This window comes from Diadema antillarum, unplaced genomic scaffold (genome assembly GCF_040938485.1).
Source record: "Diadema antillarum isolate AM-2024a unplaced genomic scaffold, OU_Dant_1.0 scf00000094, whole genome shotgun sequence".
Taxonomy (NCBI): domain Eukaryota; kingdom Metazoa; phylum Echinodermata; class Echinoidea; order Diadematoida; family Diadematidae; genus Diadema; species Diadema antillarum.
In genome coordinates, this window is record NW_027270983.1 from 871214 (window position 1) to 885312 (window position 14099).

Genomic DNA, 14099 nt, shown 5'->3' on the forward strand with positions numbered 1-14099 from the left:
GTGGGTTATATATCCCCAGATATAGGCATAAATAGGTTGTATGGCGGCCATTTTAAATTTATGCAAATTAGACACTGATCCACCACTCGAATTTTAGGGAACTTTTAATATGTTATTTTGATAGCTCTTCCGGGTCAAATGCAAGTGGAATCGTTTCTGTTGCAATTAGTTGTGGGTCATTTCATATTTTGACTGGACTATATGAACACACCAGTGAAATAGGCGCCTCCCTATTTTTGCATTGGAGAGTGGGGTGGTCTAAAACTGTAATGGAAACTTACTTGAGTCCTTCTCCAGTAAATAAGTGTCAGTAGATTTGGGATTTTGATAGTGCACCAGCACAACAAAAAAGCACTGGAGGGTTTCCAGGAATGCCTACTGCGATTCGATCTCCTGTTGACAGCGGCTACTGTACAGGACCAGAGCAGAAGAGCCTTTTGCCAAGGGAATGGCGCGGCCCAGGGTAGGCGTCTGTCGATCGACTGACTCGGTCCGTCCCAGAACTGGCTGGGCAGGCAGCTAGCTAGCCAGCTGGAAGCGAAAGCACGCTCGTATCGGAGCGACGATAGCTAGCCTTGTTCAATAGATGGCGCTATTTAAATAAGGAGGACAGTGAAGGAGGAGTTGAACGCGAGCTAGATGTGCGTACAAGTTGTACAGCGTGCATGCATGCTAGATGCTGAAACTGTACGGTACGATGGGTTCGAGCACCGCGGGAAGCTCAATACCGTTCGAACAACAAAACAAGGATCGCAGTCAGAGAGAACGATTACTATGCCGTTGGAAACTACGCCTAACTTATGAACTGACATCTCGACGTCTCTCATGTTTATAATTTCGTCATTTTACTGATGTGGAAAGCGCAGAAACTGGGCACTGGATAAGTTTTCTTGTTGGTGATATTCTTGGTGAGAGGGAGTGAGTAGGTCTCTGTATTGCATTGGGAACTCCACTGACTGCCACTGCAGTGCCAGTGGGCACTGCCAGAGCGCTCCCTTGCCGAAGGAGTAGAGCCTAACGTTAGATTTGAAATAGATTATAATGTTACACCAGAGAGGTGTTACAGAGATGGAGTGGCAACTCTTCGTAATTCATGCAAACACATGTTTGGGTTCAAGCGTTACAATGGGATGTCTAGCATTCCACTACGCTTTTTAATAGTTTTAAGTCGTGCTCGGCATCGCGGCACCGCTCTAACAACAGTAATTGCAAGACGATCGTTCGGAGACGAAGAACGCATTTCACCCTTTGTTGAATTACAAGCTTTATTTCACCGTAAAATTTTAAATGAAATACTCGAATTGATTTAGAATAGTTTACGAAAGAATTCAATGTTATAAACATGTATTTCTAGTTTCTTCGTAATGCGCAAATCGAAATGAAAATTGAAATAAAAGTTAGGCCCTCTTAAAACTAAACCTAATATTTTTCTATAACGGTTAGAAGTCTAATGTTAGGCCTAAATGCGCACATTTCCGCATGTTAGTTTTCTGTCTTTCAATCTGGGATATTTTGATCTTTCAAATAAAGTAAACTTACTCCGCTAAAGCGTGTTCCAGTAGGCTTTTAAACTAACCGTTAGAATCTATTTGCTGTTAAAATTGTCAGTTTTACACTGAATTTTGATTTGCTGCTCCAATTCAAGGTACACAAATTCATTGTTGCCATCACATTGAAAGAGAGCGAATTGCAGTAGGGGCAAGTATTTCTAGATGTGAGAGCGCTAGTCCCGATTATTGATGCTCTCTTTTGTCAAAGCACATGGGTAACACCTGTAGTTGAACGCATAACTTCTTGGCGGTGCCGCGCATGACTTCAATTTGTTCAAAGGAGAGCAGTAGTTGTCTCTCTCCTTCTCTAATACCTCCCTGGTTACCGATGGTACACAGTGTAAGTTCAATAGAAGTCTACAGGTGTAAACTGCACAAGGCAAGGGAAGTTGAAGTTCTAGTATAGTTGGGTGTCTAACACATTGACACCCTAATGCCAATGCATAATGGTTTTCTTTCAATTGATACCGGTACTTTAACTGAAATTTATCTCACCTAACCGTTACATTAAGCCTAACATTACAAATCTCTGAATTTACAGGAGCGCATTCAAAATGTGATGTGATACCTACCTATGGATACCTATGGAAGATTCTGAACGCAGGCTGAGCCTCTGTATTCAGATCCAGGTTTAGTCCTTGAGATTAGCTGGGTCATGGCCAGGTGGCGTGGCGTCGAACTTAAATTTTATGGGTTCATTGTCCCAGAATTTATCCAAACCAACTTCAAAACTGAGGACACTGGGTGCACCTATTAAATTTCTTGGTAAACTATTCCATGGTTTCCTGATACGCATGTAAAATGAGTTTCTTCTTCCAGTGGTATGTGATCGAAAAATATATAACTATGTCCTCTTGTACATTTTTTTTATTAAACCCAAATCAGGCACTACTTCCTGATCATATTTATGAAATAATTTAAAAGTTTCAGTGATTTGCGTTAGATTTAGGCCTAACTGCGAAATACAGCCCAAACTCGCTGGCAAATTTCAACTTAAGTACTTCTGTTTCTGCAATTCTCTATTTTGCAGCCTTCCACAAAAAACTCGGTAAACTGCAACTTCTTCAGAATTGTGCCGCTAGATTAATTTTACTTACTTTCACGAAGAAACTGTGCATAGGGCTAGGGGGCTACTTTTAATAGTATACAAAACTTTGGTCCCTACACTGGCTCCCTGTAGAAAAACGTATGAACTTCAAGATTCTTCTTCTTGTTTACCGTACATTGCACAAATTTGCCCCTGCCTACTTTCAAAATACTCCTCATCTTCACCAACCACCATGAAATCTCCGTTCTTCAAACTCGCTAAAATTACAGGTAGAGAATGTCTACCTCGAATCAAGGATAATTGGGGGATCATGCTTTTTCATACATGGGCCCAAAACTTTGGAATAGCTTGCCAAAATCTCTTCGACCAGAATCTTCTATTGATGGTTTTAAAAAGAACCTCAAGACCTACCTTTTTAATTTAAATTGACAATTGTTTACCTGTATGTATATGTGTATCTATATTGTTTGTTTGTTTATTGTTCTTATTATCTTCTGTGATACTGTTGTAACGTGATACATTATGTCAGGGAATAATTTTCGTGGTATCGCATCGCAATTTGCTCTGCATTTTTACACCACTGCTACACAAGCTAACTTTTGTGTAGCAGTTTTCTTCCAAAGAAGTGCACAGGATACCATTTGAAATATTGTTCATCAGCTGAAATTGCTAATCAAATTTGAGCTGGAAAATTATTCCCTGTATGTACTCTGTTCTATAGCGCCATGAATATCTTTTTAGATAGAATGAGCACTTAATAAATTATTATTATTATTATCATTATTATCATTATTATTAGAATTTGTATAATTTGAATACCAGAATTGGTCCAATTCAGTTGTTGATAATAATACTTGCCTAGGCCTTGGTACGTTTTGCTCCTCCAGTGGTCCGTTTCTGTAAATATTGGACACCTTAAATGATCCGGTCAAGAGAAATCTGTGAGAATAACAACTGCTCCGTTTGACGGATTTGAAGTCTGTGTGCATGCGCTAACCGGAGTGCAATGTAGCCTTTTCACAAGGCCTTCTCGCTGTATTGCGTTGCTTTCTGGACGAATGAAGAAGCAATATCCCAGGCAAGCGCACATCGTGAGAGCGAAAAACATTGTGCTGTTCATGCATATTCATATCACCAATGCGCTATCTGCCTTTGCAAAGGTTGTTCATGTTGTTTCGAAAAATGAAGGGAGGAACGGGGAGAACGGAGATGGACCCGTAGAAAAACGTCTTTCCAAAACCAGTTTCAAAGATCAGTTTCAAAGTGTGCAAGTAAACGGCAAGTATGAATTAGATAAGAAATGTATGTAGAGTATATAAAAGTAAGCCTTTTTCTGGTGAAATACGTAACTTAATGAGCCGCGAAAATTTGGGGTTGTCTTTGAACGTTCAGTGACAGCGCTCTTTCAACTCGGGGAGCTCCCACAGTATAACTGTGTACAAGGAGCGCCCCCGGGTTAGATCTAGGCCTAGGTCTACACACAAATGCTTGCGTGGGGTGTTATTTTGATGCACTCAGTTCAGTTACACCGTAATTTTGGTTCTGAAACCAACACCCCTACCCTCTACTATCTGTCTATTGACAATACATGTGAAATACCAAAGTACACGTTTAAATGCTTTTCCAATGTATATTTATAATCTACGGTACGGGGTACCGGTACGGTAGTCAGTAGTCTCATCCGTGAAAGTTTGTTCTTTATGTGCAATGCTATAGTCTTAGACTCTTCTTCTTCTTTCAATAAAGTACAGCCCATCTTGTTGTGTGTCAGCGTACTGGTCAACTGGTCAAACTCTGGTAGAAAGGTGTCGGTTTCATTGTAGACCTTTTGGCTACAGTCTCGATGTGTAACGTGAGGCAGTTTTTCAAATGCGATGATGCACAATGTATCCTACATTGAAGTGTGTGTGTATAACACATGCGCTAGTAATACGTGGCGCGCTATGGGCGGCGGACTAATACAGTAGCTAGTGCTATCGTTAGTTCGCCAACCTGGAAGTGCGTAGGAAATACACGCAAGTGGCGACTACATGGTAATTGATGTTAGTCTTTTCATCCTGCAGTGACTGAGCAGAAACTTCAAAAAATTCACAAACTTTTGAACAGATTGTGCGATTTTCCTCAAACTTTCTCTTGCTCACTGATGTGTTGTCCATAATCTTAGTACTGAAATTGTTCAGGAATTATTTGTGCAGAAATACATTGACAGCTTATATTGGTGATCATGCTCTTTTCCTCTTCCCTGTCTTCTAGAATATGGCCTGAGTTTTCAGTGTCACTCTTAACAATGTCGGAGAGTAATGAGGATCTGCTGCTTAAGAATGTTGCTGATCTACGTAAGAAACTCATCCGGACTGAACACAACCTTCAACTACTCCAAACACCCAGCCATGACCTGCAGTAAGGGTTGTAGAGTTTGAAATAAGAACGGGAACCCCATTATAACTAGAATGCCAATTTTACCTTGTTTAAATGTTACCTCATAAATGCACTGAAAAAAAGAGACAGCTAAATACAGTAAAGGAAAATCAGGACGGCCGAATTCATCTCATCAAATGTGGTACCCTGTTGTAAGCAAGCTCATTAGAATGGGGTTTCCCTGTGTATGAATTTGAAAAAAAGAGTAATGTGTGAAAAATTATATGTTCACAATGTTACATCATGTAGATCAACTCTAGATTATAGATACCCCTGTAAGGTAATGCATGCATAAACTATTGTTGTTTTACATACTTTACAAGCTCTAACATTCAGAACAAGACAGCTAAGGAACTTTCTGTCAAGAATGAACGTTTCAGCCCAAAATCAAAGAGTATTACGTCCTCGCGAGAACATCAAGTTGGTGGTGTTCATGAATAATACCTCATGAATACAATGTGTAACTGATGTGATTCTACAGTACAGTCTTAACCAAGCCCAAACCCCATAACAATGTGAAAATGATGCAAATTTGACCTCTTGAGACTTGAAGTCTAAATATGTCAGAAGTGATGCTTTGACTTCAACTGCCTAATAGCACACTCATGTCTGGGTACAATCTGCAAACATTAGTTTCGATTTTCAACGTAAAATCTTTTGCTCAGTGAATCAATAAACAGAAAATGTGCACTATACCTGCATCTCAATGCGTAAAGATTTTGTGTATAACATCAGCCACAGGTATGGAACAGATGACATCATTGACCCAGAGGGGCAGCTACGACCCTTGACCCTTGATGATTTGACCCCAGAGCATCTGACATCATCCATGTCGTCTTTAAGATCAAGCACAAGCAGCTATACCAGGAGCAGCAAGAGGATGTCGATGATGACTTCACCTGGGCTTGATGGCAAAGGGTCACATCAACACATCAAGGTATTTAAATGGATTACATAGGTTTATTGCCACTTGGTCTACTATCAGATGGTCTACTTCTCAGTTTGTAAAACACCACTACGGCTAATTCACTTGGTCTACTATCAATTTCGTCTAGTACCCATTTGGTCTACTTCTCACTTGGCCTAATGCCCAGTTTGGCTACTTATTTTTTCGTCTAATGACCAGATGTTCTAATTGCAGTTGTCTCCTTGGACTTTTTCCCATTTTGTGTACTAAACTGTGGGTATCACACAAAGTGAGCATTGTCCATCTGGAAGTAGACCAACTGGTAATAAGGGTAAGTGGCAATTGGACTTAGTGGTCATTAGACGAACTGGTTGTAGACGAAACAGGATTAGACCATGTGGACTGAGAATAAATGGCTACTAGATGAAGTGGGAGTAGACTATTAGTGATAGATCACTGATTAGATCAAATACCTTACAATTAATAATTCATACACAATGGAATTATGCTTTTTGTTTTTTGTGTCTGTACTTGTAAGTTATTTCGCTCAAGGTTGATACATTGTATCTACACCTTGTAGGGACCCTAAGGAACGGATTCTTCTAAATTAAAAAAACAAAAAACAACTTTCATTATGCAGAGTCTAATGGATATTAAAATGTGTCACATAAATCACCTTACTACATCCACATTCTGCTTACTCAAAGAATGTGCTTCATTGTATAATGCAACAAATTGAGTATGATGATTCTTTCCTTTATTTTTTGTTTCTCCATAGACTTGTGTCATAGTGGTTTATTGAGGGTAATTTTGATTTTATATGGTTTTTAAAACCCGAAAGAGAATCTACATGTACATGAAAGCTGGTGTAGACATATATTTTTAATATTTCGTTCTGTATGATCTGTATCTTTATGGGATTCTATGTGGGATTCCCGGTGGAATCCCATTTTCTTTGCTCATTTTTCCACTAAATTGAATACTCTATATCTTTGTATACATCTCAAACTTATTTCTCCTCCAGCAGAGTGAAAGAGATAGCAAAGTGCCAAGAGAACCTGCAATGAGCTCGTCTGCACTGAGAGAGACATCGGAGAACAGACACCTCCGCAAGAAGCTGCAGGCGCTACGTGAAGGCAACACCCGTCTCGTGACGGAGAACCACAGCCTGCAAAACAACCTCGAGACTTGCCAGTATGACCTCAGAATGACCAAGGCACAGGTAAGAATTCAACCATGGCTATCTGAGCTGTAGCATACTGTACTTCAATTACAAGTGGACTGTGCCTCACATTTTTGGAGGAAGCATTCATTCAATGTGTTAGTCAGGGTCCTTGTGATTGAATTTTAACTTTCGTTGGATTTTTGTGGAGGGTATGAAAACTATACATTTTTGGAAATGTTACAGTATAAGCAATCAGACAAGCAATGTTTTCATTTCCCCGGTACATTTATGGTTTCTATAACCCTTTTATTCGTAGCTCAGTGTAGACCCTTTCATTTGTCCGGACAGTTTCTATAACCCTTTCATTCCCGGTTCAGTGTAGACCCTTTCCTATGGCAGGACAGTTTCTATTACCCTTTTATGCCCAGCTCAGTGTAGACCCTTTCACTTGTCCGGACAGTTTCTATAACCCTTTCATTCCCAGTTCAGTGTAGACTTTCATATGGCAGGACAGTTTCTATAACCCTTTTATTCCCAGCTCAGTGTAGACCCTTTCATTTGGCAGGACAGTTTCTATAACCCTTTTATTCCAAGTTCAGTGTAGACCCTTTCATTTGGCAGGACAGTTTCTATAACCCTTTTATTCCCAGCTCAGTGTAGCTCCTTTCGTTTGGCAGGGCAGTTTCTATAACCCTTTTATTCCCAGCTCAGTTTAGATCCTTTCATTTGGCAAGACAGTTTCTATAACCCTTTTATTCCCAGCTCAGTGTAGCCCCTTTCACTTGAAAGGTCAGTTTCTATAACCCTTTTATTCCCAGCTCTGTGTAGACCCTTTCATTTGGCAGGACAGTTTCTATAGCCCTTTTATTCCCAGTTCAGTGTAGACCCTTTCATTTGGCAGGACAGTTTCTCTTACCCTTTTATTCCCAGCTCAGTGTAGCTCATTGCAGTTCATTGCATACCCTTTCGTGTGGCAGGTCAGTTTCTATAACCCTTTTATTCCCAGCTCAGTTTAGATCCTTTCATTTGGCAAGACAGTTTGTATAACCCTTTTATTCCCAGCTCAGTGTAACCCCTTTCACTTGGCAGGTCAGTTTCTATAACCCTTTTATTCCCAGCTCAGTGTAGACCCTTTCGTTTGGCAGGTCAATTTCTATAACCCTTTTATTCCCAGCTCAGCTTAGGCTTTTTCATTTGGCAGGTTAGTTTCTATATGACCCTTTTATTCCCAGCTCAGTGTGGACCCTTTCGTTTGGCAGGTCAGTTTTTATAACCCTTTTACTCCTAGCTCAGTGTAGACCCTTTCATTTGGCAAGACATTTTCTATAACCCATTTATTCCCAGCTCACTGTAGACCCTTTCATTTGGCAAGACAGTTTCTATAACCCCTTTATTCCCAGCTCAGTATAGACCCTTTCATTTTGCAGGAGAGTTTCCATAACCCTTTTATTCTCAGCTCAGAGTAGGCTTTTTCATTTGGCAGCACAGTTTCTATAACACTTTTATTCCCAGCTCAGTGTAGACCCTTTCATTTTGCAGGACAGTTTCTATAACCCTTTTATTCCCAGCTCAGTATAGACCCTTTCATTTGGCAGGTTAGTTGCTATAACCCTTTTACTCCTAGCTCAGTATGGACCCTTTCATTTGCCAGGACAGTTTCTATAACGGAAAACCCTTCTATTCCCAGCTCATTATAGACCCTTTCATTTTTAGCAAGACAGTTTCTATAACCCTTTTATTCCCAGCTCTGTGTAGCCCCTTTCGTGTGGCAGGTCAGTTTCTATAACCCTTTTATTCCCAGCTCAGTTTAGATCCTTTCATTTGGCAAGACAGTTTGTATAACCCTTTTATTCCCAGCTCAGTGTAGCCCCTTTCACTTGGCAGGTCAGTTTCTATAACCCTTTTATTCCCAGCTCAGTGTAGACCCTTTCGTTTGGCAGGTCAATTTCTATAACCCTTTTATTCCCAGCTCAGCTTAGGCTTTTTCATTTGGCAGGTCAGTTTCTATAACCCTTTAATTCCCAGCTCAGCTTAGGCTTTTTCATTTGGCAGGTTAGTTTCTATATGACCCTTTTATTCCCAGCTCAGTGTGGACCCTTTCGTTTGGCAGGTCAGTTTTTATAACCCTTTTATTCCCAGCTCAGTGTAGCCCCTTTCGTTTGGCAAGACATTTTCTATAACCCATTTATTCCCAGCTCACTGTAGACCCTTTCATTTGGCAAGACAGTTTCTATAACCCCTTTATTCCCAGCTCAGTATAGACCCTTTCATTTTGCAGGAGAGTTTCCATAACCCTTTTATTCTCAGCTCAGAGTAGGCTTTTCCATTTGGCAGCACAGTTTCTATAACACTTTTATTTTCAGCTCTGTGTAGACCCTTTCATTTGGCAGGTCAGTTTCTATAACCCTTTTATTCCTAGCTCAGGGTAAAACCTTTCATGTGGCAGGACAGTTTCTATAACCCTTTTGTTCCCAGCTCAGTGTAGACCCTTTCATTTGGCAGGACAGTTTCTGTAACGCTTTTATTCCCAACTCATTGTAGACCCTTTCATTTTGCAGGAGAGTTTTTATAACCCTTTTATTCCCGGCTCAGTATAAACACTTTCATTTGGCAGGTCAGTTTCTATAACCCTTTTATTCCCAACTCATTGTAGACCCTTTCATTTGGCAGGACAGTTTCTATAACCCTTTTATTCCCAGCTCAGTGTACACCCTTTCATTTGGCAAGACAGTTTCTATAGCCCTTTTATTCCCAGCTCAGTGTACACCCTTTCATTTGACAAGACAGTTTCCATAACCCTTTTATTCTCAGCTCAATATACACCCTTTCATTTGGCAAGACAGTTTCCATAACCCTTTTATTCCCAGCTCAGTATGGACCCTTTCATTTGGTAAGTCACTTTCTATAACCCTTTTATTCCCAGCTCATTGTAGCCTCTTTCATTTGGCAGGTCAGTTTCTTTAACCATTAAATTCCCAGCTCAGTGTAGATCCTTTTATTTGGCAGGACAGTTTCTAAAACCCTTTTATTCCCAGCTCAGTGTACACCCTTTCATTTGGCAGGACAGTTTCTATAACCCTTTTATTCCCAGCTCAGTATAGACCCTTTCATTTGGCAGGTTAGTTGCTATAACCCTTTTACTCCTAGCTCAGTATGGACCCTTTCATTTGCAAGGACAGTTTCTATAACGGAAAACCCTTCTATTCCCAGCTCATTATAGACCCTTTCATTTTTAGCAAGACAGTTTCCGTAACCCTTTTATTCTCTGTTCAGTGTACACCCTTTAATTTGGCAAGACAGTTCCATAACCCTTTTATTCTCAGTTCATTGCATACCCTTTCATTTGACAGGTCAGTTCTATAACCCTTTTATTCCTAGCTCACTGTAAACACTTTCATTTGGCATGACAGTTTCTATAACCCTTTTATTCCGAGCTCAGTATAGACCCTTTCATTTGGCAGGTTAGTTTCTGTAACCCTTTTATTCCCAGCTCAGTGTAGACCCTTTCATTTGGCAAGACAGTTTCTATAACCCTTTTATTCCCAGCTCAGTGTAGACCCTTTCATTTGGCAGGCCAGTTTCTATAACCCTTTTATTCCCAGCTCAGTGTAGACCCTTTCATTTGGCAGGACAGTTTCTATAACCCTTTTATTCCCAGCTCAGTATAGACCCTTTCATTTGGCAGGTTAGTTTCTATAACCCTTTTATTCCCAGCTCAGTGTAGACCCTTTCATTTGGCAAGACAGTTTCTATAACCCTTTTATGCCCAGCTCAGTGTAGACCTTTTCATTTGGCAGGACAGTTTCTATAACCCTTTTATTCCCAGCTCAGTGTAGACCCTTTCATTTGGCAGGACAGTTTCTATAACCCTTTTATTCCCAGCTCAGTGTAGACCCTTTCATTGGGCAGGTCAGTTTCTATAACCCTTTTATTCCCAACTCATTGTAGACCCTTTCATTTGGCATGACAGTTTCTATAACCCTTTTATTCCCAGCTCAGTGTACACACTTTGATTTGGCAAAACAGTTTCCATAACCCTTTTATTTTCAGCTCAGTGTAGACCCTTTCATTTGGCAGGTTAGTTGCAAAACCCTTTTACTCCTAGCTCAGTGTAGACCCTTTCATTTGGCAGGACAGTTTCTATAACCCTTTTATTCCCAGCTCAGTGTAGACCCTTTCATTTGCCAGGACAGTTTCTATAACGGAAAACCCTTCTATTCCCAGCTCTTTATAGACCCTTTCATTTTTAGCAGGACAGTTTCCGTAACCCTTTTATTCTCTGTTCAGTGTACACCCTTTAATTTGGCAAGACAGTTCCATAACCCTTTTATTCTCAGTTCATTGTATACCCTTTCATTTGACAGGTCAGTTCTATAACCCTTTTATTCCTAGCTCACTGTAAACACTTTCATTTGGCATGACAGTTTCTATTACCCTTTTATTCCCAGCTCAGTGTAGACCCTTTCATTTGGCAGGTCAGTTTCTATAACCCTTTTATTACCAACTCATTGTAGACCCTTTCATTTGGCAGGACAGTTTCTATAACGGAAAACCCTTTCATTCCCAGCTCAGTATGGACCCTTTCATTTGGCAGGACAGTTTCCATAACCCTTTTATTCTCTGTTCAGTGTACACCCTTTCATTTGGCAAGACAGTTTCTATAACCCTTTTATTCCCAGCTCACTGTAGACCCTTTCATTTGGCAAGACAGTTTCTATAACCCTTTTATTCCCAGCTCAGTGTAGACCCTTTCATTTGGCAGGACAGTTTCTATAACCCTTTTATTCCCAGCTCAGTGTAGACCCTTTCATTTGGCAAGACAGTTTCTATAACGGAAAACCCTTTTATTCCCAGCTCAGTATGGACCCTTTCATTTGGCAGGACAGTTTCCATAACCCTTTTATTCTCAGTTCATTGCATACCCTTTCATTTGGCAGGCCAGTTTCTATAACCCTTTTATTCCCAGCTCAGTGTAGACCCTTTCATTTGCCAGGACAGTTTCTATAACCCTTTTATTCCCAGCTCAGTATAGACCCTTTTATTTGGCAGGTTAGTTTCTATAACCCTTTTATTCCCAGCTCAGTGTAGACCCTTTCATTTGGCAAGACAGTTTCAATAACCCTTTTATTCCCAGCTCAGTGTAGACCCTTTCATTTGGCAGGAGAGTTTCTGTAACCCTTTTATTCCCAGCTCAGTGTAGACCCTTTCATTTGGCAGGCCAGTTTCTATAACCCTTTTATTCCCAGCTCAGTGTAGACCCTTTCATTTGGCAGGACAGTTTCTATAACCCTTTTATTCCCAGCTCAGTATAGACCCTTTCATTTGGCAGGTTAGTTTCTATAACCCTTTTATTCCCAGCTCAGTGTAGACCCTTTCATTTGGCAAGACAGTTTCTATAACCCTTTTATTACCAGCTCAGTGTAGACCCTTTCATTTGGCAGGAGAGTTTATATAACCCTTTTATTCCCAGCTCAGTGTAGACCCTTTCATTTGGCAGGACAGTTTCTATAACCCTTTTATTCCCAGCTCAGTGTAGACCCTTTCATTGGGCAGGTCAGTTTCTATAACCCTTTTATTCCCAACTCATTGTAGACCCTTTCATTTGACATGACAGTTTCTATAACCCTTTTATTCCCAGCTCAGTGTACACCCTTTCATTTGGCAAAACAGTTTCCATAACCCTTTTATTCTCAGCTCAATATACACCCTTTTATTTGGCAAGACAGTTTCCATAACCCTTTTATTCCCAGCTCAGTATAGACCCTTTCATTTGGCAGGTTAGTTGCTATGACCCTTTTACTCCTAGCTCAGTGTAGACCCTTTCATTTGGCAGGACAGTTTCTATAACGGAAAACCCTTCTATTCCCAGCTCTTTATAGACCCTTTCATTTTTAGCAAGACATTTCCATAACCCTTTTATTCTCAGTTCATTGTATACCCTTTCATTTGACAGGTCAGTTCTATAACCCTTTTATTCCTAGCTCACTGTAAACACTTTCATTTGGCATGACAGTTTCTATTACCCTTTTATTCCCAGCTCAGTGTAGACCCTTTCATTTGGCAGGTCAGTTTCTATAACCCTTTTATTCCCAACTCAGTGTAGACCCTTTCATTTGGCAGGACAGTTTCTATAACGGAAAACCCTTTTATTCCCAGCTCAGTATGGACCCTTTCATTTGGCAGGACAGTTTCCATAACCCTTTTATTCTCTGTTCAGTGTACACCCTTTCATTTGGCAAGACAGTTTCTATAACCCTTTTATTCCCAGCTCAGTGTAGACCCTTTCATTTGGCAAGACAGTTTCTATAACCCTTTTATTCCCAGCTCAGTGTAGACCCTTTCATTTGGCAGGACAGTTTCTATAACCCTTTTATTCCCAGCTCAGTGTAGACCCTTTCATTTGGCAGGACAGTTTCTATAACGGAAAACCCTTTTATTCCCAGCTCAGTATGGACCCTTTCATTTGGCAGGACAGTTTCCATAATCCTTTTATTCTCAGTTCATTGCATACCCTTTCATTTGACAGGTCAGTTCTATAACACTTTTATTCCTAGCTCACTGTAAACACTTTCATTTGGCATGACAGTTTCTATTACCCTTTTATTCCCAGCTCAGTGTAGACCCTTTCATTTGGCAGGTCAGTTTCTATAACCCTTTTATTCCCAGCTCAGTGTAGACCCTTTCATTTGGCAGGACAGTTTCTATAACCCTTTTATTCCCAGCTCAGTATAGACCCTTTCATTTGGCATGACTGTTTCTATAACCCTTTTATTCCCAGCTCAGTGTACACCCTTTCATTTGGCATGACAGTTTCTATAACCCTTTTATTCCCAGCTCAGTATGGACCTTTTCATTTGGCAGGACAGTTTCCATAACCCTTTTATTCTCTGTTCAGTGTACACCCTTTGATTTGGATGGCCAGTTTCTATAACCCTTTTATTCCCAGCTCAGTGTAGACCCTTTCATTTGGCAGGACAGTTTCTATAACCCTTTTATTCCCAGCTCAGTGTA

General features: G+C 40.4%; 1 protein-coding gene across 1 annotated transcript in view; it reads left to right on the forward strand.

Moving 5' to 3' along the window:
* Positions 1 to 371: 371 nt before the first annotated feature.
* LOC139718431 (uncharacterized) overlaps positions 372 to 14099 on the forward strand; it is a 72514-nt gene continuing 58786 nt past the window's right edge. Inside the window, exons 1-4 of the mRNA XM_071629903.1 lie at positions 372 to 463; positions 4852 to 4998; positions 5752 to 5953; positions 6951 to 7145. Of these exons, the coding sequence (XP_071486004.1) occupies positions 372 to 463; positions 4852 to 4998; positions 5752 to 5953; positions 6951 to 7145 (636 nt within the window). The remainder of the gene's footprint in view (positions 464 to 4851; positions 4999 to 5751; positions 5954 to 6950; positions 7146 to 14099) is intronic.